Source organism: Cydia strobilella, chromosome 6 (genome assembly GCF_947568885.1).
Source record: "Cydia strobilella chromosome 6, ilCydStro3.1, whole genome shotgun sequence".
Lineage (NCBI taxonomy): Eukaryota > Metazoa > Arthropoda > Insecta > Lepidoptera > Tortricidae > Cydia > Cydia strobilella.
In genome coordinates this window covers 5,289,239-5,315,408 of record NC_086046.1, presented here as the reverse complement: position 1 = coordinate 5,315,408, position 26,170 = coordinate 5,289,239, and the positions used below count along the sequence as shown (strand labels likewise).

Here is a 26,170-nt window from a genome sequence, read left to right as displayed (position 1 = left end):
AACTCGCCAAATGCTTGAAGAAGTATGTGTTGCAAATGTGCTCAGTAATAGTGGGTAACTTTCTTTTGTTATTCGAAATGTAGCCGGCGGCGTTTATAAAACTATGACTGTGTCCATTTAGATTAGATAACGATAATTTAAACAACACAAAATAACGACTCGGGCATTAGTGCTATAATAAATTTAACTACGCCTCTGTGTCTGTACTTAATCAATTTTAGGTCAGTACCTAATACAAACGTGTACTAGATACAAAAATCATTTTACGGTTAACAAACCATGTTTACTTCAGATTCGCAACTCGAAAACAAAACATGTCGGGAATATTTTATTACTAAATGCAATTCAGCTTTATAGAATACTAAGTAGATAAAAAATAACTTGCTTTGAATGCCCAATGTCGTTTGTTTCTCCAAGAAAGTTGTGGTAGAAATCGCAGTGGCCTTCTGCATAAGTTACCGGATCAGACGAAAGCAGGTAATAAAGTACTGAAATATCTATCAGGTAAACCACAATGATACTGTGGTAACGCATGTAGGTATATATTTATTGTGGTGGTGCCACTTTATTCGTATTGCTTCGAAAGTTTGCGTTATGGTTAGTTAGCTTCAGAGTCAACTCATAGACTGTAATTAAGCCTTTTGGTGGCATTTTTTCATTAACGCGAGCAATTTTCTCCTCCATCGCCGGCATACTCCGGGGATGCCTTTCTAGAGATATTTCAACGCGGCGTATAATTTTCCGAAAGTGTCAACTATTCTTGATGAGTTTCTACATGAAGCGTGACCGGCGGCGTCAGCTTGAGACCTTCGCCGTGGCCTTTCTAAGTTAAATTAATGACCGCCACAACAGAGCTACGTTGTATCGTTATCGCTAGTAAAAATAACCATATGATTAATACCAAGTGGGTGCGCAGACGGCTCGCCGGCGTTCACAACCATGACGAATTGAATAGTAGACCTCTGAGTGGGTGATGTTATTACGAAGCTCATATTTGAATAGGCAGTATTACGGCTCTTGTAGTGCGATGACCTGGCCCCCTAGCTTAGTATGTTCTATCTCAATTCGATGTAGGTACATATTTGAACACATCTAACTTCGCTTTAACGGTAATGTGACTTAGCGCCACTTGCACCAACACATGGTTAAACCGTTAACCCAGTGTCAAATTGTACTGGTAACCATGGTAACTCCAAGTTTAACAGGTTAACCCTGGGTTAGTGAATGGTGCAATGTGGCCCTTAGAAGTCGTCGCTTTATCACAAAGTTGGAGGGATATAAGCTGTCACAATCATAACACAAATACGAGTTGGAGGGCTCTCGTTATTATTGGTTTATCAGCAATATCCACAGATTAAACGGCCAGATATTTACTTAATCAAGATTAAAATTTAAACGTCGATTGCTCAAAGACGTCAAGTGTTTTGTGTTTTGCACTTTGTGGTGTTCACATGATTCAAGCGGTGTGAATGGTGTGATAAGAAAAAGAAGTTGCAAAAAGTCTGGGCTTAAAATATTAGGCCATAAATACTGCAAAAAATATCTTTAGGTTTCTCTACCTATTTGTCATCTTTACGGTAAACTCTTGTTTACCGTGTACCGTGTACCCCACGGTACGTTAAATGTTAATAGCAGATCGCTAAGGTAAAATATGAATAGCATCCGAGGCCGCTTGTGGGCAGCCTTCAGTCATGGGAACGCTGCATTGTGCCCCACTCGGAGAAACGCTGCAATACGTCGATAGGTTTTGCTCATTGTTACAGGTTTCACCACTTGACATTCTAGAGAATAACCATCTTTTTACGGCTCTACGAACAATCATGAATGCTTTAGTTATTGACTATTTGCAACATTGATTGGTTCAGTCGCCTGTTAAAGTTGCCTCACTTGGTGATGGGCATGTGAAAATTATAATTTTACGCTCACTGTGAAAGCAGATGAGAAAAGTTGTAAAACTGCGCTCATTTGAAGTTACTGCTAAATTTAAAAACGTGCAAAATAGATACCTGTTACAACTCAAAGTATTTGATAATCAAATGAATAGAAACATAATAAGTACTTAATGTTCGGTATTGTTTAGGCCTGAGTACCTAATATAAATGACCTATTTAGCGTTAGGTAGTGCTTGTAGTACGACGCCCACGGAAGAGATGATGGAGTGGTATCTCGTATTTCAATAAAAGTAGTCTTTTGTATTGTTACGGAATATTTAGGTAAATGGATAATACGTAAACTTGATTTTACAACGTCATTTACTGTTACTTGAGTTTTCGGTATTTCAATACTAGCAGTACTTATACTAGATACATAATAGATAAATAAAAAGTCGTTACGTGTGTATACACGTAAATAGGTTATTAGTTATAATACGTGTAGTGTAACAAGTATCTCACGGCTGTGATGATATTGCAAAACGAAGCCATAAAACGTGCTTTGTTGACACGAGCGTCATTGGCTGGTAATAACTAAATACAATAAGCCATTTTTTATTTATGTAAGCTATACACGAAATAATTTAAATACTCACGAGTCACGCTGTATTTACGATATCTTATATCGCAAAAATCATAACAGTTAATCCTAATTGAATTTTATTTTAATGGACTTGTAAAATTGCTGCCAATAAATGATTTGAATTAGAATTGCCTAGTTGAACATTATTACAGCTAGATTGGATCACGAGCGAGTGGCGGGACAATGGCAGGCGGTAGTGTCCCCTGGGGCGCGAAACAGTGTTCTGTCGCGCCCCCGGGGCGCTAAGACAATGCACAATTCCGTTGCCTCTTGATTACTCGTTCATTCGTTCCTTGTTCTTTATTAACCTGCTTGTTTATTGTTACAGATCATGTGAATTAGCGGTAAGCATGGAAGACAGTACAACAAGCGCTGTCGAGGACCAAGATCCGCCCTTGGTCGAGGTTCAGACCAATGAGGAGAGCCCCGGCCAGCGCGAGGTGTTGACCGGCAGCGACGGGCTCGCTACCAGCGGCAGCGCTACCCTCACTAATGATGAAAGCGGGGTCGGTTTGGATTCCTTAGACGACTGCAATAAGAATGTAACGACAGAATCGTTAGTGGACCATGAACCGTGCGAAGTGAACGATGATGCTCGTTCGTTGGGTGATTTAGACAGCATACCGGCGGGTGATGAGTTAGTCTTGGGCGCGGCGGGAAGCGACAGCGGTGTCGAAGGGTGCGGCCGAGCACTTAGCAGCGGCGGTGGCTCCCGGTCTTGTGCTTCCAGTGTGGTCTCATGTGGGTCAGGCTGCGGCTCAGAGAGCTCGTCGGTGGCCGGCGCGCCGCCGCGGCCCCGCCGCAGGGTCAACGTCACCGTCACCGAGCCGAAGCGGAGCTCACCCCTCGGCGCCTCCACGCCTCGTCCCGTCACGGCGCCGCGTGGCCCCAACCTAGCAACCAGAGAACGCGCCAGAAGTAGAGAGAAACCGACTCCGCCCGAGAAACCGCGGCCTCTCACGCCGAAGCCGCGAATCCGTCCTACCGGTGAACTGCCGAACCTCGTCCGTGAGAGTCCCGCACTACGAGCGAAACCAACCAAGACTTCAACAGCACGTTGCCGGACGCCTAACTCCCCTAGCGAGGAGAAGAGATGGCCTTCCAACGGACCGCGGCTGACGACCCCTACGGACTCTACCGCGACGCGTGTAGCCGCTGACAAATATGGAACGTTGCCGCGTAGGAGGCGTGAGAACGGCGAACCAGACGGTTCGCCTAAACACGACGTCACGCCACCGACTTCCAGGCGGCCCACCATCACGCGGTCGGTCTCCACGCGCTCCACGATTAAGGCGCGCGTGAGGATCTACGCTGAGAAGAATTGCCAAACTATTCTATTAGGAACTGACGTGGAATCGGCTTTAGCCGGGATAACGCCTAATATTGAAGTGTAAGACCTGTACACTGTAAATATTTATGATGAAAAATTAATAAACATGTAGATTGCCACAGTACTTTATAAATACGTAATGACTTTTCTGTTCGACCATATCGTATCGTAATAGTAGTCATTCATTGGAAACACATCTGCTTATTCATATTCACTAATTAACTTGAATCGTAATATCCTTATTTTATAATAGCAGGCAGTGCCGGAACACAAATACGAGCCAATATAATTAAATCGACCGTTTTCCTTAATTTTCTAACTGCGGAAACTAGACACCCGGGTATAAAACTTTTTTAGTATGCTATGCGTTTTTTTCTGTAGATATCGTAAAAATTAATAAACTTTAGTCATATTTTTTTTTTGATGTATCCTTTATTGGCATAGATATTCAAACTTTCAACTTATAAAATATATAATATTTTAAATATCTGTGACTATATGATAAAAGCATTACATAGTTTACCAAAATGTACCCAAATCATTAATTTTCACAAAGGAAAGACGCCCGTTATTAGAAACGTTTTTGACCCACCTTCCGCAATGTTTATTCTCTAGTATCTCACTTCAGCGGACGTCAAAATCGAAAATTTCAATTTATTTATTTTGCTAATATACACAGATACAATATTGGTCATGTCAGTGTGGTACAAATTCATGAGTGCATATTATGCCACAATAGGCACAAAATCTATGTAGTTACATGATTTATCCTAACATGTTACATATTTGCAGTAGCCGCGAGATATCCCGGTGTCACCGCGGCGTGCAGGCGAGCGCGCGCGACACGGAGACGACGCGGCTGGCGGCGGCGGCGGCGGCGGCCGAGGCTGCAGCGGCGGAAGAGCGAGAGCGCCGACAACACGCTGAGGCGCAGCTGGCCGCCGAGCGAGCGGCGCGACTCGCCGCTATTGCGGAGCTAGAGAGGAACTCGCAGCGGCTGCTGGAGCTCGCTGGGGCTGGTAAGTTATACTCTAGCCAGCTGCCTAGAGGCAGCGGCGGAGGAGCGCGAGCGCCGACAGCACGCCGAGGCGCAGCTGGCCGCCGAGCGCACCAAGAGACTCACCGCCATAGCCGAGCGCAAAAAGAAAAAAACCGGCCAAGTGCGAGTCGGACTCGCGTTCCAAGGGTTCCGTACATTACACAATTTAAACAATTTTTTTCTTTTATGTGAAATGTCTTTAGAAACCCGTAGGGGTCGGATCAAAAACTAAGTAATTAAGTCCGTCTCACGCTTGACTGTACATTTCTAATAGGTTTTCCGGTGATCTATAGGTAAAGATCTATTTTGTGAATTTTTTTCAAAATTTTGACCTAGAAGTTTCGGAGATAGACGGGGGAATTGTCAGTTTTTGCCTATTTTCTTGAATAACTTCTAAACTGTTTGTCTTAAAATTATTAAAAAAAATATATTTGAGGTCCTCACAATGAGCTCTTTCATTTGATATATAACATGATATAGTTTGACAAACTTTATTTTTTAATTCTCTCATTTACCCCCCAAAAGTGGCCCCCGTGTTTAAAATTAATTTGTTTACGTTACATGTCCATCTTTGGGTCACAAACTTACATATGTGTACCAAATTTCAACTTAATTGGTCCAGTAGTTTCGGAGAAAATAGGCTGTGACAGACGGACAGACAGACAGACGCACGAGTGATCCTATAAGGGTTCCGTTTTTTCCTTTTGAAGTACGGAACCCTAAAAAAAACATTTTGTCTATTTCTAATAAACACAAATGTTTGTCTTGTCAGGGGCTTTTAATGTTAGATTTTATAGACGTTTATGAACATTGACATTAGCATTTAACCGGTCAGAGGCATTCCATTGTATTTTGATTCTTAGTCAATCATATCAAAATTGCAATTTGTTCGCAGGTTTGATTTCTGATCGGCTAGAGATTAAAGCGCTACGTTTTGTTATGTTTGATTATCTGAGGATATGATATAAACAAACTTTAGTTCGACATGCACATTGCACAGTAGGAAAAGGATTTAGTTAAGATGTGCACAAAACAACGACGATCTGCATCGGCAGTGCGTTATGTGCAGCCGGGCTAGCACATGATTGGCGCGAGAGTATCTCGCCGAGACATAGACTACCCGTCCCCCTTTAATTCATACAGTTAGTAAAAGACGGGTAGTCTATCTCGCGGCGAGATACTGTCGCGTCAATCATGTGCTCGGCCTACAGATAGCTATTTTTCTCGGGATCAAAGCAGTGTGCGATTTGTTTGGCACCATTTGTTTATATTAATGCCCTGATTTTTATCTTAAGCCGTTTTAATGCTTTAGCCGGTCGGAACAATCTGCATGACCAACCAAAACCCATCACCGAGGATCGTAAATCTAGACACGATTTGTTTCCAAACCGTTCGCACCGATTAAGTGAAAGGCTCACATGCGACTACAATGGCCTGCGTGTCATCTTGCAATTGTTACAAGGTTTAACTGGAAATTTGGTTGCTCGTGTTGACAGTCTAGTAGGAAAGAAAGTAAAGCTGATAAAAAGCCCGTGTTCCAACTTCCAATTAGCAAAAGGTTTTTCGGTAATTTAAACGTCATATATAAAACGAAATTAAATGGAGAGTACATTGTGATAATTTAAGCTTGAATTAGTGAACCTTTTAGTATTTATTCAAGGTAACCTTGTGCGGCCTTTGATATTGCCAAGGACATTGCCTATATAGAAAGTTCCTTGACACTTGAGATTTAAATGAAAGAGTACTCTAACTTTATTAATCAGTTAATACTAAGTAGAGCGTCACCGGTGTTTTCTATCGAGAACTTTGTCTGGTCCGTCGTTTAGCGAAATTGAAATTCAACCATAAAAGTTAGACAACATTGTGTTTCAAAATAACCAAGACAGGTTTTACCTACTTACTTACTTGCGTATTGTGTCTAATTTTAAGTTATGTGTGTGTGTGTGTGTGTGTGTATTATTATTTCTAATATGTATTGTTGTGATCTCTGTTTTTTTTAAATTGTATTTGCATGCATTTTAATGCGTTTGATGCAAATAAATAAATGAAATGAAAAAAATTAAATGAAATTGATATGAGATATTAGGGCACTTTGATTGTTGACTCGCACTTATTTTAATTTTCAAAATATTAAAAAAAGTAATGCCCTGAGTTTTGACATTAACTACATGACAATAGGTAAATCATAAATCATTTATTTGGTAATGCTATGAAATAGTCTCCATAGGTAAGGCTATCTTAGACTAACTGAAACCTGGAGGCCAATTCGAAAATACTTTTTGATGTCTAAATGATGTCATTTAGCTATCATTCGCGCGACATTTCGCTTACTTGTCCGTACATGTAGCGAGTGAGGTGCACGGGCGAATGATAACTGGATGACATCATTATGATATCAAAATCTATATTTGAATTGGCCTCCTTGTCTTTTTGAATATATGAATTGTGGCTATAATGCAATTGTCTTTCCAGGCGCCGGGTCGGGTGCCGAGGGGTGCCTCCGGGCTCTAGAAGAGCAGCTACGCGCGGCGGGCGAGCTGGCGGCGCGGCAGCGCGGCGACATCGACGCGCTACGCGAGCACTGCGACCGCCTGCATCACGTAAGTCTTCCACCTAAGTCAGACCCAGAAATGTTGACATTGTTGTCCACCCAGACGCAAGGGCAGCTGCCGAAGGTTGCCTGCGAGCTCTAGAGGAGTGCCCTTTAAATTTCACGTAGTCGATACAACCCGTTTTATGTTTTTTAACTTTTCACTTTAACTCTCGAAACACTATTAAGTTTGCGCCTAATTTTCTGTGCTTCATTGTAAGTACCTATTCATTTCTTTTCATTGTAATTTTACTAGAGTTTTGTGTCAGATGCCATATCATGGCTCCGTCATTACTAAAACCAACATTATATGAAGACAGGAAAACATCTGTGTACAAGTATATGTCGCAAAAAACTTCAATGCCCTATTAAGGAAATCAACGTCTTTGTAAAGTAGTAAGTACTAAGTACTTTTTACGTGCATACAATTAAGTTTATATCGTGGAAATCATTTTGCTTGGTTATGCTACAGTAGATAGTAATGTTGGGCCAGTCGTCCGCACTTCGCAGGAAGTGGATTAAGATAAATGAATTTAAAGAATGATTGGGAAGATGCGAAGTGTGATAAGCAAGTCTTACGACAAAGGATTACAGATACAGACTATTCACCAACAAGCACATAGTTTAGACAAAGATTCTTGTTTCGCTACTAAACGTTAATATAATACCATACAATACCGTTTTTTAGGGTTCCGTACCCAAAGGCTAAAAACGGGACCCTATTACTAAGACTCCGCTGTCTGTCTGTCCGTCTGTTACTAGGCTGTATCTCATGAACCGTGATAGCTAGACAGTTGAAATTTTCACAGATGATGTATTTCTGTTGCCGCTATAACAACAAATACTAAAAACAGAATAATATAAATATTTAAGTGGAGCTCCCATACAGCAAACGTGATTTTTTTTGCCGTTTTTTGCGTAATGGTACGGAACCCTTCGTGCGCGAGTCCGACTCGCACTTGGCCGGTTTTTTTAGTAAAACTAGCCCTTGTGAATTCTTTTCAGGAAATTTATTAAACAAATAAATTATAAACTCGATTCGATTAACCGGAAGGAAAATAATATGAGGATATTTAATTTAAAAAGTTATCCCTAGAGCAGTTACATAAACTGATTTTGAAAATTTGCGCGGTTTGCCACGGGAATAAGCTAGCCGGGAATAGTTATTGCATTGGCAATTTTACACTTCCGCGACTTTCTAGCAGCCCGGTCCGTACGCAAATGTCGCGCAAGCTTTAGCGTCACGGCTGACTTGCACCCAGGAACTGCAGCCGTTTGATTGACTTTATCGCAGTCAAATCTAAGCCAAGAATATCATTAGAGCTAGGTTGAAGAACGTTTATAAATTGTGATCGTAACTGGTGATATCGATATTTCAAGATGGAAATGTCAGGTATATCGATAAAAAAACGGTCAAGGTTTTAATAGTTGTTTGTTGTTACGGTTCTTGCAGTGTAGCGTGACTGGTGTGAGCGTCATAATAAACAATACTTGTTTATGCTTTAGCAAACTGCAAAGTGCAAATAGAATAACATCAATTATCTCACTTTTTAGAGATTAGATAATTTTGATGATTACTATTTCTGTATGGTGTTTTTATTTCAATGAACAAGACCTTACCATTGTGTAATGTCGAACCATTTGTCATAAAACTGACCGCTGTGACGGTATGACATTACACTGCAATAACAATTGGTCACAGAAATAGCTCTAAACGATCCGTCAGTGTCCCGTTAAGTACCGTTGTGGCACCAATGATCGACTCTTTTAGGAGATATTGGGGTTCTCCATAAAATTAAGAGTTATTTAGTCATCAACTCATTATTAAGCCAAAAGTAACGATTGGGTAAGGTATATTTTTGAGAATTATCTAGGGTGTATTATTTTTATTAACTATACAGGCTAGAAAAAAATCCAAAAAAAGGAAAAAGGGTATAAATCTCCTATCATCGACAATTCGACACTGAACCTCCAATAACCGACACCCAGTTATCGACATAACCAGTTAACGACACTCAGTTATCGACTAATTACCCGTAATGTGCATCTTCCAGATCACCACAATGATACCATGATACCTTAGTTGTTAATTAAATAAAATTAACTATTCAATAAGTAATTCATTTATTGTCTACAGTACCCATTATATTAGAAACTTTCGTACTAAATTGTATAAATTATACAAATACACACACATAATAAGTATAATAGGGTCTGTGCGTAAAAGGGAACAGTCGTGGATTAAAAGGGAACGAAAACATTCTCTGACTCTTCTCTTTCCGCACAGACTTTGCGAACTTCGGTGTTCGCGGTAGGCCCTCTGGTAACTCTACTTTGATAAATATATTTCAAATATCTACCGAACAGGCAAAGCAAAAGAATCATATTCGTTTGTCAAATGAAAAATGTAAAAAAATATATATCGGCACTTGTCGATAATTGGAACAGTCACGTTTGTGAGAACCAGTAATCGCCACCACACAGCACACACCAACAATTTCTATCAAAATAGTTAACCTTATACTTTCTTTATAACAAAAATAAATCCAACAGTTCTTATAATAACCCGTGAAAAACATTAAATTCGAGTAAATCACATTACATTGGGATTATTAACAAAAAAATGTACTCACTTCCTTAAGAATTTCTATAAGAAACTCTGTTATTTTCACAGCCGCACTGGATTTTCACGCTGGCATTTTCAAACAAAAAGACGGACTTCGCTCAAATTTCAAGGGGTGCCAACAGTGTGCCGTCTCTAGCGCACAGTGTTGCAAAATTAATAAATCGGTTTCCTATTCCTACTCTTATTATCTTAAGTCCAAAAAAAAGTGTCGGTTATTGGTTCTTGTCGATCGTTGGTGCCTCTACGTTATCTAACTATATACTGTCTAAAAGAAACGACGCTTGAAATTATATACTCAAGAATGCTATATGTTTACAGCTTTCTTTTACAGTCAATAACGATCATCAGTCATTTGAGAGTCTGCCAAGTGATTCCAAGTGTCTTGGCTGAGTCATGACTCGTCGAAACATACGATGTACTTAACTTCGGAACTTGTTGCCATTAAATGCTTGTTTACCTTACACGAGTCTCGTTGACTTACATGCTAGAAGTTTGTATTAAACGGGTTGTTGAGGTCAGAATGTTTTAACGGAGGTCATGAGCAGTTGTTGTGCAAAAAATAAGTGCTTATTTGCGGCTAAAAAAATACTTAATCGTGTAAGAACATAATTTAAGCGTTTATCCGTGCGTAAGCCATTATTAAGTTAAAATCATAATTTTGTGTCTGGAAAATGAAATGACACACAATTATAAGGCTAATTACAGGGATTTACAGCACAAAATAGTGTACATAAATGTGGACACGAGTTACCCTGTTTTTTTGTACGGAAATGAAAAAAAAACCGTTGTTTTTTTTTACTATTGACTTGAGCAGGGCTTGTAAATACGTTAGCGAAATAAAAAAAAGCCAAATGGAAAATAATGTAATAAAATTCGCGGAAGCGGGTAAGAAAATGTATGATGCTAATAAACCTTGTTGTTATGTGTATCATTTATTTATATCTCTTTCTTTTATTGTGGCTGGTTTATTAATTATGTCTGCTATGTCTATTAATCAAATGAGATGTAATCTCCCGTAGAGACAGTACGATATAGATCTGTCTGTGAATATCATCATAAATATTAAAGTAAGTGCGGGTTTCAATCATTAATACTTCGACAACACTTACGGCCAAAATCATGGGACGAGAGCTATGTGTAAACCAATGAATTGCATTCACTGAGAAGTGTAAACTCCATTTTCAACTTTAATTGCTTCGTTAAATTCTGTTGATGCTTTACAAATTTACGACTGGTTTAAGTGTTTGTATTCGTAGCTACGTCCATTACAGTTCGAATTCAAGTTAGGTATGTTTTTCCGTAAAATTAATTTCTAATTAATGTAATCTAAAGGTGGCATTGATTTTTTTCTAGTGGGTTGTATTGTATCATGCGTAGCAGTCGTCACATGGCGGTCTGTCGGATTTCTCTTTAAGTTGATTTTAACTAAGTCTTATTACAAACGGGTTGGATTTTAGATGGTAATGGTAGTATTTTTGATGTTATGATGTTAATTTTGTACACAGGAGGCATGTTCAGCGCGCGAGTCCGCCCGCGTCCTAGAGGCGCGACTGGCCGAAGCCGAACGCGAGGCGGCGGAGATGCAAGATTTCCTGGCCGCCGAGACGGGCGCGCTGGGTGACTCCCTGCGCGAAGCGGAGGCCGAACTCGCGCGCGCCAACAAAGACCTTGAGCGACGGTAACATTTCCTACTTTCTGTCAGCATAACTATTAGCTGTCACTTTCGGTTCTCAAAATGTCACTTTCAAAAAACGTCACTTTGTAACCAATTTTTTGCATAATCGCTCAATATGTTGTATTATACCATTATTATACGTGTGCAAAGGCAATTTTCATTTCACGAAACTCTGTAAGTGTACCTAAAGCACTTCTTCGCGTGTGTTGTTCCTGCTTTACAATATTGCCTTTCGTTTGGTATTGCTTGCCTTTCACACTTATATCACAAATGACTAATTTATACTTGTATTTTACAGACGCGCAGAATGCCGGCAACTAGTGCGCATGTGCGAGCAGCGGCGACAAGAAGCCCTGGGCGCCGCGGCGCGCGCGCGCTCCGGCGGCGGCGCCGCGCATGCGCTGGACGCGCTGTCACGGCGACTAGCGAGACTCACCGATGCGGTGGCTAGAGCCTACGCCTTACCCAGACACGCGCTCGAGCCACAGGTCTACCATAACGACGCATTCAGGTACTTTAACAGGTTATTCCGTAGTTATAAAGACAATACACTATGGAGCCGGCTCAGCCGGCAGCGGCGTGGCGCACACGCTAGACGCGTTATCTCGACGGCTTACAAAACTTACTGATGCGGGGGCTAGAGCCTACTCCTTGCCCAGACATGCGCTAGAGCCGCAGGTCTACCATAACGACGCCTTCAGGTACCATGGACCACACACTCACAGTCAGTAAACTTATAGGAAACTATTTAAATGTATAACAATCACATATCAATAAATCAGATGGGCCCGTGTACTTGTTTTCCACCACGTGGTATAAATAATTACATTAAGCTGAATGCATTTGCCTCTGGCACTGAAGGCCTTGACTACTTTTCACATCCATTCAGCTTACATTAACAATACTTTTATCCGCAGCCGCAGCGACAGCGGAGAAGCGTTATCGCCGGACGAGGAGCGCGGCGGGCTGCTCACGGCCGTGGCCAGGGCGCTCCGCTCCGCGCCTCCTCCGCCCGGCGTCGCGCCCGACGACGACCGCTCGCGTGTCTCCGACGACAACGACAACTCCGCCGACCTGCTCGACTCCGAGACCGAGCCGTGCCTCGTCACCGACCCCGGTAACCAGACCTACAGCCGTGGCGAAGGCACTTGCTATTTGTTTTGTTTAGTCTTTAGGCGCTTTGGGCGCTATACTGCACAATCGCGTCACATTACGTCCGACGTTAACCGAAGAGTCCAGAGAACAAAACAAACTATCGGTACAAGTTCATTATTGGCTATAGTGGGAACTCGCTACCCTTATCGACGATTTTTCGACGTAGCGTAATCTTCTGTCTAAAGATGTCTTACAATTTTTAAGTGCGACGTGACGCTCGGTGCCGGGCTATGCTCTTAAAACAGCTAACTTATCTTCAGTCTAAAGATGTCTTACGATTTTTTAAGTGCGTCGTAACGCTCGGTGCCGGGTTATGCTAACTTTAAATTGCAATATTGTACAGAATGCGCGGAAGAGTGGTGGTCGGGCGCGGAGGCGGGCGGCGCGTGGAGCGGCGAGGAGCTCTCCCCGGAGCGCGAGTCCTGCGAGCCGGACTCCGCCTCCGAGCGGGACTCGCTCCGCAACCTGTCGGCCGCGATCGCGCAGCGGCACCGCTCCGAGGCGGAGGACGCGGAGCGCGGCACGATGCTGGAGCGCGTGCTGGCGCTGGATAACCGTCTGAGTGAACTGTTGAGGGCGCTGCGCTTGGCCGCTGCGGCCGCCGCTGTCACTGATGACGCCGACTCTATGAGGTTGGCGCAGGCGCTCAAGTGAGTTACTATTTATTTGAACTTATTAAGTAAAAAAAACCGGCCAAGTGCGAGTCGGACTCGCGCACGAAGGGTTCCGTACCATTACGGAAAAAAACAGCAAAAAATCACGTTTGTTGTATGGGAGCCCCATTTAAATATTTATATTATTCTGTTTTTAGTATTTATTGTTATAGCGGCAACAGAAATACATCATCTGTGAAAATTTCAACTGTCTAGCTATCACGGTTCATAAGATACAGCCTGGTGACAGACAGACATACGGACGGACAGCGGAGTCTTAGTAATAGGGTCCCGTTTTTACCCTTTGGGTACGGAACCCTAAAAAACAGCCGGGGGACTTGGACTTCGCTGTAGGCAGAGAAATTTCCATTCCCTTCACTCAGTTCAAAAATTTAAATGACTTCGAAATGCACTCGCAGCGACACCTGCAACAAGTACCAAACTTAACAAGTGGCTAAGGCATCTGAAAAAGTCAAGATCAATCTGTAGATGTTCATGATGCGCTGGACTGGCGCTATTAAATTAATTGATTTATTAAAGACAAGTGCCGTTATGAAACTCAAAACATTTAAAACTGTATTGTCCGAGCAGGACTTGAACTCACAACCTTGGCTTCACAGGAGCCAGTGCTCTTAACGAACTCCTTGTTTGGGGCCTATATTTTTCGTCATTTTTTGACCATCTGGCAAATCTTACAAATATGGAGCGTAGGAAATCCAACTAAGTAGACGTCTCTCTATTATTATACCAAAAGTAATGATTTTATCTATTTGTTTAGAGGTATACTTTACGAAAACAAAAAAACATCGGACAGCGAACCACATTCGCGAGCATCTACAAATACAGCAAATAAACATCTATACGGTATTTTACATGGTTAATTTTAAATGCACTAATAGGCGTTAGACACCCTTCAATATTAGGATCCGCTAATGTACACCTAAATTACATAAATAAAATTGTAAAGACCGTTTCCCAGCTAGAGTACGTTACATTTGTACCCTGGTATACTAAAAGAATCATGATCAAATACCACGCTATGCACACCCAAAGGATTTGTGTTCACTTATGTGATGTGAAACCTTAGTCCTTTGACCAGTTTTAAACATTAAAAAAAAAACCGTAAATAATAATTACAGTAAGCTCGTGAGCAATACATTGCAAACCATCGGCTAAACCTCTAACTATTTGTAAACGGTACTTCCAGAGACAAGATAGACGTGACGGAAAAGAACGTGGCGGACGTGGTGGTGAAGAAGCTGGCCGAGCTCGACGCCAGCAAGAACATGATGGAGCAGTACCGCCAGTCCGTCGAAGTGAGTACACACTAGCTTATTCCTTTTACACTTATACATCTTATAGGGCAGGTGCCTCGATTCTGGCTACTGGGCCGGTTTTAGACATTTATTGTCTAAACTTAATACAAAATGAATTAAAAACTAAATTCTTTACCATATAATTCTTAAAAAAAAATTTATATATATTAGTTTTCGATATATTTATTAAAATTTCAACTGGCCAAAAATGGTGCTAAAGTGGCCAAAACCGGGGCATCTGCCCTAATGATAATGATGCTATCTTACTTTTCGATTTACATACAATTTTTGGGAATTCATTATATTATTTAAAGACTTGCTTTTTTCGTATATTGAAAGTTGTTGAAAATAATAAATACTTACCAATTACATATTGACGGTCTACATGTTACTAAATTAAGTCATCTACGAAGTCATTATTTGTACTAATGTAGTTATTTGGTGATATTTATTGGTGCTGAGATAAGTGTTGAGCTGTTGGTCGATAAGAAAAAAGGCCCAATGAGCTTACTTTATTGTTTTTAATAATTTGATTTCAACCTCGGCACAATATGAATTTGTTTTAGTTTGTTCGTTGTTGTAGTAGATAAAATTTTGTAAATTATGTGTTTATCTTACGAAAGTCTACATTAAAATATAGGTATATAAATGTTGAATCAGTACATACATGTATTTCTTCCAGCATACATTTTATATACACCATTACTTCGCGACGTAAATTAAATTTCATAACCTAATAATGTCTAGAAATATCAAACCGTAATAAATTCCTCACATAAGTTTATTGAACAGCAATCTATGTAAAGCAGCGTTCCTGCACCAAACAGTAATGTTAGTGCCGTTAACTGGTTTAATGTGAAACAGGTATTTACACCATTCAGGCCCTGCTTGGCGATCTCGAGTCAAGAATAAGGCGCACAGGTTAATATTCCTCATTCGCTGGTTCGCCTCACCGCTTCTAGGTGCACAAGTCACCATGTTCTTTCCTGGTTACTACGCACTGTATAATCGATTGCATTTTAGAGGTTATTTGAGGCTCCCTTCGATCTTATTGGGCATAGACATATATATATTACTTCGTAAAGACCGGCCTACGAGCACTACGAATGGGGCCGATACATTGGAGTCAAAATCGTATTTAGTTACACCAGCGCGGTGTAGCGAATTGCGCAGTGGAAATGCGTAGTGCTCGTAAGGCCGGTCTTTACGAAGTTATATATATGTCTATATTAATGGGTCATTCGTGTTGATTCTGAAAGTGTTGGTTTATTTCTTGATATCTCCTTATTACTACACCTATCTATGTTTCCGTTACACTAACAAGCTATATTTAAAGGCACTTACTGTATTTTAACACTAACATTTTGTAACAAATGTACAGTCGGCAATATTATGCGCTGCAAATTTCTCTGCAGCTGACTGTACATCCAGCTGCAAAAGTACATACCCATTTTATGAAAAAATAATACTATATGGAAGAATTCCATTCATAATGTAGGTATGCACTTATGCAGCTCGCTACATTAGATTAAGAATGAAATCGTTAATAATTGTGATGGTGAGCGGTCATTCAAACTTGTTAATAATTCAAACAAAACAAAACAAAATAACCTTTGATGCAAACGATTTTACAAATACACATATAACCAAGCTCCGAACACATTTTATAAAATCAGTTTTATTGTAATTACATTATGTTTCAATTAACTTATTATGCTATTTATGTATGTTATTTTATTATAAGTACATAATTAATTTTATCAAGCAATAATCATTCACTAATTGAAGCACGTTAATTTATGAATGAATGTGTATTTTACGTAAGTATACAATTTACTAACTCCATATAGGACAGAACATAGTGACTCACTCGCTTTACCGCGACGACCCGGGTTTACACTAATTGTAAATAAACACTGAACACTGTAAATAAATCGTTTAGGTCTATTAAACGACAAGTTAAATAAATTGGTGGGATGTAAATAACAAACCTGTGTATAATGTAAATAACAATATAGATAGCTGTAGTTATTTTGCAAATTTATTAGCAGCATTCATATTGCTGCGTTATCATTTCTTTTGATTAATATGAAAAGAACAAGTTGACAAAGGCGATGTATTTATTATACGGCGCATCGTCTTGTCAATTTGTATACGAGCAAATACAAGTACCCGTTTTTATGTCGTCCCGTGTTTCAGGCGCTCAAAAAACAATTGGCACAAACCGGTGAAGCGGATGACTTGGATTTCGTCGAGGAGGTAAATAAGATGTATTTTTAATTTAATGAAGCCAAGATTTGTTATTAAATGAAAATATTGTGTTAATTACCGAGTAGGTCACTTTCGACGTCGCTTATGAAATAAAAATGTTGACATTTGTTTATTTTATTCGGATAAAGCCACCCGCATTCGCCCGAAATCTAAAGGACAAATAAATGTAGAGGCGAAACAAATAGCTAGGTAAATGTGACAACAGAGTAAAATATTGTCTTCGGTTACTGCGATAGTTAATCATGAAATAAAACTGAAAACGGATTATATCGCGTATATTGAATTTATAATACGTACCGATATTTCGAACCCTTTGCAGCGTTCGTGGTCAACAAGGGACCGAGGAAAAGCTACAATGTGCAAAACTACCCACATACAAAAATAATGAACCATCTCTCTCTCTCTCCTTAGCAATTATTATTCCCATCTGATTGTGGGGTCTGCTTTTCTTGTCTTTTCTCTCCACTTCGCACGATCGGACGTGTCGTCTACTGAAACGTCGCAGGCCCTCATGTCTTTTGCTATGGTATCTGCCCATCTCATCTTCGGTCTTCCTCTTCCTCTGGACCCAGCAATGTTCAGATCCATAGCAACATTCCCGATGTAATCAGGAGGTCTTCTTTTCACGTGTCCAAACCATCTCAGTCGACTCTCTTGTAGCTTATCGGCGATATCACGTACTCCGAGGCTACCGCGAACGTGCTCGTTGCGTATCTTATCAAGCCTCGTTACTCCGCACATCCACCGAAGCATCTTCATTTCGGCGACTTGGATGGACCGGGCATGGCTCTGCGTCATAGCCCATGTTTCACTCCCATAGGTTAGAACCGGTCGTATTATGCTCTTATATACTAGGCCCTTAAGCTTCACGGGCATCCTCCGATCACAGGTAACGCCAGTCACTTCCCGCCATTTCAGCCAGGCAGCGGCGATCCGGTGCTGCAAGTTCATTTCCAATTTTCCTGAGGTGTGCAACATGGTACCCAGATATTTGTATTCGTCACACCGAGTGACTTGCTGTCCATCGATAACGAGGGGGTCTTCAGGCTGGTTTGGTTCATTACACACCATGTATTGGGATTTTGCGATGCTCAGCATCAGGCCCCCCGCCTTCAACTGACGTTTCCAGTCACCGAGAGCTACTTCTAACTCTTCTCGGGATGTTGTGCAGATGGCTACATCGTCTGCGTAAATAAATGTCCATGGTGCTTTGGTTTGGGCATGTTCAGAAATAATGAACCATAATAAACTATAAACTTTAAGACTGGTCGTACACGCAAAATCGGTTCATAAGGCTAGTTATACATTACTATTTTCAAGTAAAGATATACGCAATAAAGCTACGCCGGCTCTAACCACACCTCTGACCCGAGAAGATTGAATTCTCTCCTAAATTATAAATTCGATATATGCGATATAATATCCGTTTTGATAGAGTAAGTACATATAATCGGTGGTCGCCAGGAGCTGTCGGTGTGCTCGGAAGGCGAGCGGCGGCTGCGCTACGAGGCGCTGGACGCGGCGCTGGGCGCGCTGGCCGGCCGGCAGCCGCTCGTGCTCGCCTGGCCGCGCCTCGCCGCGCTGCAGCGCCGCCTCGAGCGCCTCGCCTTCGCCGTCGCCGTCGCGCAACCCCCGGCCCCGGCTGCACCGCGCTTGCCTGTGCGTGTGCAACCCACGCCCACGCCCACACCCACACCCACACCCACGCCGCTCCACACTACCGCTTAAATCACTGCTTCTTAAGGTGGGTTCCCACGGCCCGTCGTTTCACAGATCTGACCGCGCCTCAGATCGTGGGAACGGTCGCATCCAATGAGGCCTGCTAGCCGCACAGACATCCACAAGCGTGCCTAACCTGTAATAACACGGGCCGTGGGAACCCACCTTTACAGGGTAATTTGGTGAGTACCATACCCTTTTACCCGGATACCATTAGATTGAGCTGTTTCTTCTTTAATATCATTGATGTATTGTATATATTTAAGAATATTGAAAAAACGAGTCAAACCGACGCTAAGGTTTGTAGACTCCCACTGTTTGCGTCGATTCGAATTCGATAGCCCCAGGGAGATTTTCTACTATCATTAATGTATTTTACAGTACATATGGTGCTACTTTACCGCCCTAGTGCGGTAATTAGTACAATGCCTATACCTATGTCGAAAATTTAAAGGGCCGTATGTACTGTAAAACGTACAATACACGTGCGAATTTCCTACTTCTCGCACTTGTATCGTAGTGTACTATTTTGCACGTCGATAGTGTACGAGTGATAAAGGTTTGCAACCTTACTGAGATCGAATCGACTGATATTAGGATGCTGGCGTGTATACGTGTTTGGTACCAAACGAATGCTACGTTTAATGTGCACAGACGTTTAAAAAATCGGTAGATAAACATTTGTCAATTTTAAAAGAGATCTCCCATGATACTAACGTTTAATCGACATATAAATTAATTGAAATACGTTTATGCTGGTCATAATCGTCAATTTATTCTACTTGTTACATTTCAAATGAAGTTTTTCGCCGCTCTAAATAAAACGACAAAACGGTAAACGTTGAAAATATTGAAATAACACTATTTAAAATATTTAATTACGAGATGTTATGGTAAAAAGCACAAATAACTAAGTACCATTAGAAACTAATTCGTTGCATGAAATTGAAATGTTTAGCATAGAGAATTGCAAGATACCTAGATAGAAAGCAGTCGAGCTTACTGAAGTTTAGCTTCAAAGAGGTATATGTATAAGTAGCTAGACTCAGACCAAGAGTTCCTGGGACCTAGAGTAAGGACGCAAAGCACGAACAATTTTGAACCGCATGTTTCTATCTCTAACACTCGCGTATAGGTAGGGGAGATGTGTGAAAAATGATCCCCTTGAGGGAAAAACTTTACTGTGTTCAAAGTTGAAGAGAAAATCACAAGATTTGGATATTTATGAATAGTCCATTTACTTATCTAAGCAACTGCATACTCATTTCTCATATTTTGCATGTAGTTTATTAATTACTGTTGACCCGCCCCGGCTTCGCACGGGTAGTTCAACTAATTTACACAAAACCTTTACTAATTATACATATAAACCTTCCTCTTGAATCACGCTTCTATTAAAAAAACCGCATCAAAATCCGCTGCGTAGTTTTAAAGATCTAAGCATACATAGGGACAGACATACATACAGAGCAGAAAGCGACTTTGTTTTATACTATGTAGTGATGTTATGTTTTCTAAAAGTCTAGTAAAGGATCATTTTATGCCTATGTATGGATAAAACTATCCCTAGTGTAGGGTTAAAATGATCACAGATGATTCCTTTGTGATATCAGGATTTCTTCGTCTAATCATTTAAGCCAGTCGATTCCAGTGTTTCTTTATTTTCAGAAGATGGCTGCTGTTTTTTTTCTCTTTTGGCCTTCTTTTTAACGCCATAAAAGGTACAGTTCTGCTTGCTATTTTAAAAGACGACCCATAATTAAAACGCATTAAGAGCCCTTAGCATGTCTTCCTAAGGTTAATTTTTCGGAAGTAAGTGGCTTTGTGTACATAAATTCGCGACATGATGTTATGTAGGTAGCTTTGGCCTGGACAGGAAATGCTCATAGTGAATTATTATTTATTAATGGGGTAAAATGATTTCAGGGACCATTTTACGCCTACGAAAAGGGATCATTTTACCTCAAACACCAAATTTGAAAACATCAATAAAAATATAACTTTAAAATTAAACTTGCGTCAGTAAACATCGTTAAAGTATAGCTAAACATCATTAAGTCCCGACAGTGAAACGCAATTTGAATAAAACGTAACATGCTAAAAGTATGCAATTCGAAAAATAGGCGTACCATAGATTAGACATATATTTTTTAATTATTTCCTAATAAAATCACACAGCATGCTCGTACCGCCATGACACTTTCAGGGGCAACTGGCGGGGTCACGGGGCAGACGTTTATTGCATATTTAGATAGATGGCACCAGTAATTGCTCAGATACGACGGGGAATCATTTTACCTCGATGGAGCGTATTATACACATGTCCCCCATATTGTTGTCATTGCCCGCCGCCGGCTTCAAGGGTGGGACAGCGATGTAATTACGCGGGTGCAATAGAGATAGGAACATACGGCTGAATGTATGAAATTGTTCGTGCTTAGCGTCCTTACTTTAAACGTAACTACTTCTCTTCACAAAAACGACTGAAAACAATGTCCTCATATTTAGCACGTTGGCGTGAGTTTTACTACGGAAGAGGGGTCACTCAGTCCAAGCGCAGCCGGGACCGAGGAGATTTTTACTTGTCAGCCAACAGGCCAACACAATAGGATGTAAAATAAGCTTTAAAAGTGTGGTCAGATTTGTCATATTCTGCAATGTCGATGTGTTTGTTGTAATGATATGAGTGGTGTGTGTTGATGAACAAATGAAAACTTTTCGGTCCCCGTGTAGAGTTATATCTGTTGTTATTTAGAACGCAGAGTTATAGTTTGTCAAAGGACTGTCTCATTTCGAACATGACAGAGAGAATCATACTATCTTTGTCTTACACTAGTACTAGCACCCAAAAGAAAGGGATGAGTATAATTTTCCTGGTTGTTACTGACTGACAAATTGGTTTGACCAACTATATATCTGTAGGAGTTATCCGTCCTCGTCATGACAGATTATTCCTATAAAGCTTGCCGGTAGATAGTGCGTACAAATACATTGTAGAAATGTGGGATATACGAAGCCATATTAAAAAGACTACGCTCTTGGTAATTTAAAATTGATGGCAATGAATTTATACGAAATAAGACTAATAAATCTAGGGAAATCTATCAAGTAATTGACATAGAATGCAAATGTAATAAATTGAAAAGTTCTATGTAAATTTATAAGCAAATTTATGTCGAATAAGATATTAAATGATAGTGAATGTTAGGTGTTTTAAGGAATGGTTATAATTCGTTTAAAGGGACCTGGATTACTAATGATCACACTGGATTGATCTCAATTATGTGCGTGCAAACAGGTTATTTCATTATATTTAATTTTGAATGTCTTGTACTTTTAACTTTTCGCAGTTAAAAATTAAAAATACTTTACCATATTAGGTTCTGCTTCGTTTCTCTATTTGTAATATTAAGTGCTAATTTATATCTCTCATTCCTAGGAGCATTTGAAAATCAACTTTTCGTACATTATTTTTGAAATTGAATACTATGACATGTGTAACTATATTTCAATGAGAATTTCTGTATGAATACAATAATTATAAGTGCCATTAGTGCTAGGCCATGTAGATCGCAGCGCGGATATTGTAAGAATATTCTAAGTTCCATCACATGAGGACTTCCTATAACAAATCAAATTGGTAAATTGCTAGAAAAAAATGTATATAAAAATTTTGATGGGTGGGGCAGGCTCTAATGAATTGTTTTGCGTCTAGTCAGACTGGTATTTTTTATTTACTTTATAATACATCAGTTACATATCATTTATGTGGTAAAAATTCAATATTTTTATGATACTTTACAAGAAATCATTTTTTAATTGGCTGTAGCCATATTTTGTCGGAATTTTAGTTTATTAAAGTTAGCCTCTCGTATAACATACAAAAGTACAAAGTACGAGGTGTAACTACAATTTCACTCTATGCAAATGCGATATTATTTTGAAATTAATTTAATTATGTGAACCGCCACGCACTAGTATTTATTGTTATACTACTTTCGTAAAAAATACTGTAATAAAGAAGACTAATGCTAATACATATTCATAAACACCTGTTTCAGTTAACATGGAGTTCATAAAGCCATGTTAACTGACAACTGTGCGTTATGATTTATGAATAAGAGGGTTAATATTTGCAAGCTGACAACATTGCAACACTTGAGACTGATAGTATTTTAGTTGTCGTTGTTAAAGTTTGAAATATTGAGCGTTAATTGTTTATATGTAAGAGGTATGCCCGAGCCTCAATTGCCACCATAGCAAAATTCCCTTTGGCTTATCACACCTATTCGTGTAATAATTTATTCTAGCCACGTAAAATGTTTGGCCTCGGGTGGATCAACTTTTTGTGATGTTATATTATTCTGTGACGTTGCCCAAGTGACAATAGTGGCACAGGCTGTCAGGGGAAATGTTGCATCGTTGAATCACATTCTACTGACATGCTAAAATAGTAGATGCCCTATTATGAAAATGGCTTATATCTATCACGTATGTATATGCATGTTTGGTACATGTTAATCCCATAAAATCCGGATATTTACGCTAATTCTTATCTTAGACTACTACCCGTATAGGTAAATTCATGAGAGCTGGCGCTTGATTTGTTCTGAACGGTCGAAACTGTTCCCGAACCAGCTTTCGTGAAACGAACTATAACCATGGTAACGACTTCGAGTAACAGTAAAAGTTGATTCACCCTCTTACAAACAGAGGACGTTAGGTATTACGAGGTAAACCTTTAAGTAAACACTCAGCATCAAATACTCGTAGCAGTCAAAGTGGCCAAATATTAGGTCGTTACCTATGAAATTGGCGTTTTGTATGGAGTACTTTGGTTGCTACAAAGTATTTGACGCTGAGTGTACAAACGCCTCTGTGATCAGTGTCACTAGTGTCAGTAACCGCTACGTCCAACCACGTCGCTTGCTTCAGGTGCTAAACAAAACACTGTTGATTATGTTATAAGAATTGGAAGAATTCTGGATTTGTAATGCCTAGTTAATGCAAATTTTATCCGTAGCTGAATACTTACATTTGTATTAAGAATCAAATTGTGAAATCATGTGATGTAAATAATGTGTAAATAAAATATTCAGAAATCTACTTAAATCTCTTTTATTTCCTCTATCCAAACGTGGTAAGTGGCAGTCAGTTCAAAAAAAAAACCGGCCAAGTGCGAGTCGGACTCGCGCACGAAGGGTTCTGTACCATTACGCAATAAACAGCAAAAAATCACGTGTTGTATGGGAGTCCCACTTTAATTATTTTTTTATTCCGTTTTTAGTATTTGTTGTTATAGCGGCAACAGAAATACATCATCTGTGAAAATTTCAACTATCTAGCTGTCACGGTTCATGAGAAACAGGTGACAGACGGACGGACAGCGGAGTCTTAGTAATAGGGTGCCGTTTTTAACCTTTGGGTACGGAACCCTAAAAACGATTATAACACCGAAAAGTATCGTGACATTCTACTCTAATATCATTGAAATAAAGTCTGCTTTTCAGTGTAAATTACAAGTGCTTTATTTAGCACTAAATATATCTAACTACTGTTTCACCAATCAAATCAGATTAAACTTAATGCAGATCAAGTAAATTAAAACAATATATGATTATGTTTGAGACATTTATTTGACATATCATTAACATAATAATATTACATGTTAATTTTTTTCCACTAGTTCTTTTTTTTCTGATTGCTCAGCGTGCCTAAGGGTCATTAGCTATTTTTTTTTACTGTAAATATAAGTATGATAGTGCTGAGAAAATATATCGTGTTACAATTTTATACTTTAATATGTTAATTCAGAGGGCCTACCGCGAATCACGTTTGACGTGTTGCCTCCCTGTCACACTTACCTACTAATTTACAAGTGCGACAGAGAGGCAACACGTCTAACGTGGTTCGCGGTAGGCCCTCACGGATTACAACAACTTGCGTAACAGTTCGTAATATGAGAGAAATAAACTGGTTACACATAATTTCAATTTTTAAATTAAGACATCAAAATTATGAATATGTGTAGTTACATCTATGTTTTTAGAAATATAAATATTTAGGAAATGACTGATAAAAAAAGTAAGTATTTCTTACCTCCACAGAACAAAACAAATTTCTATTGGAGATACATGATAGATCTATTTCATTTTAATCATCTTTTATGTATGAAAGTATTAAGAAAAGTTTTCCAAGACTGTTCCTTTATCATTTATGCGAAATTCTGAAATGAAATGAGCCAAGCCAAAAGTGATGGAATTAAATGTTGCGATATTAAACATACATCACAATATTGTTCTATTATGTAGCCCAGCGGTTCTCAATTTTTTTTGGCGACGGAACCCTTTTGGAAAGCGAAATATTTGACGGCGCCCAAAAAAATAATCGTTCGTCACTATTTACCTGTGGAAGGGATATAGAAGAGCTGGTTATTCATTTGTTTTCGCTTTTTCTTGAGGAGCCCCCACAGAGGTTTTGCGGAGCCCTAGGGGTCCGCGGAGCACACTTTGAGAATGGCTGAATTGTAGCGTATTGACAACAATTCACTGGCGAAGCGATTAAAACGTATTACAATTCAGAAACAGTAATGTAAGAAGGAACAGTAGGCTACGATAACCTGATTATAATAGAACCGTTTGCCCAACAAAATTGTTAACCCTAAACGTATATTACAGATATATCAGTCAGTGGGCTGCGAACATCGAATATTATGAATACACATATTAAGTATCCCTATCTAACGTTAGGACGACATACTATCGCTCTCATATCCTCGCACGCACACATTTCATCTCATTAACTATACAATATAATTATTAAATACATCTTCAAAACAGTAAAATCCAAATTCACTTGTTCGATTTCATGATAAGTCTAATATACAACATCAATAAATACGTCGTGTGCCAGCCGCAAGATTGCGAAATACATTAGAAGGACTCGCCTGTACCGTGTAATTCATAAATAAATGGAAACTTATTATACAACAAGGAATGAAACTTTAAATATTTGTATAGTAATAACAGACTCACGGGCCGTGACGCATCAGGCGCGTCAAGAAATTATTTCAAAATAAAAGGCAGCGAGTCGGTTAAGAGCCCGTGCATACTAAAGTTTCTGATTTTACACGCGCTGGTGTCGGTGGCAAGGTCGCAAATTAGGGCAGAAACGGCGAAGAACCGCCGGTCAGAAACGACAGTGTGCGCAGGGTCTATCAGTGTGTTACTTTTGCCGCATCCTGACGCTTCTACCCAAATATTTTGATAGACAATTAAATTTT

The 26,170-nt window shown here is 39.8% G+C and overlaps 1 protein-coding gene across 3 annotated transcripts in view; it reads left to right on the top strand.

Annotated features, from left to right (window-relative positions):
* LOC134741990 (uncharacterized) overlaps positions 1 to 23,994 on the top strand; it is a 58,840-nt gene extending 34,846 nt beyond the window's left edge. For 2 of the 3 annotated variants that reach the window (XM_063674908.1, XM_063674907.1), the window contains exons 2-11: positions 2,843 to 3,904; positions 4,637 to 4,863; positions 7,356 to 7,483; positions 11,605 to 11,777; positions 12,073 to 12,285; positions 12,692 to 12,891; positions 13,273 to 13,579; positions 14,790 to 14,898; positions 17,098 to 17,157; positions 18,634 to 23,994. In XM_063674908.1, coding sequence (XP_063530978.1) covers positions 2,865 to 3,904; positions 4,637 to 4,863; positions 7,356 to 7,483; positions 11,605 to 11,777; positions 12,073 to 12,285; positions 12,692 to 12,891; positions 13,273 to 13,579; positions 14,790 to 14,898; positions 17,098 to 17,157; positions 18,634 to 18,897 — 2,721 coding nt within the window. In that variant the 5' untranslated portion in view covers positions 2,843 to 2,864 and the 3' untranslated portion in view covers positions 18,898 to 23,994. Of the gene's footprint in view, positions 1 to 2,842; positions 3,905 to 4,636; positions 4,864 to 7,355; positions 7,484 to 11,604; positions 11,778 to 12,072; positions 12,286 to 12,691; positions 12,892 to 13,272; positions 13,580 to 14,789; positions 14,899 to 15,762; positions 15,820 to 17,097; positions 17,158 to 18,633 lie in introns of all 3 variants that reach the window. The other variant, XR_010127915.1, reaches the window with a different exon arrangement.
* The last annotated feature ends 2,176 nt before the right edge of the window (positions 23,995 to 26,170 follow it).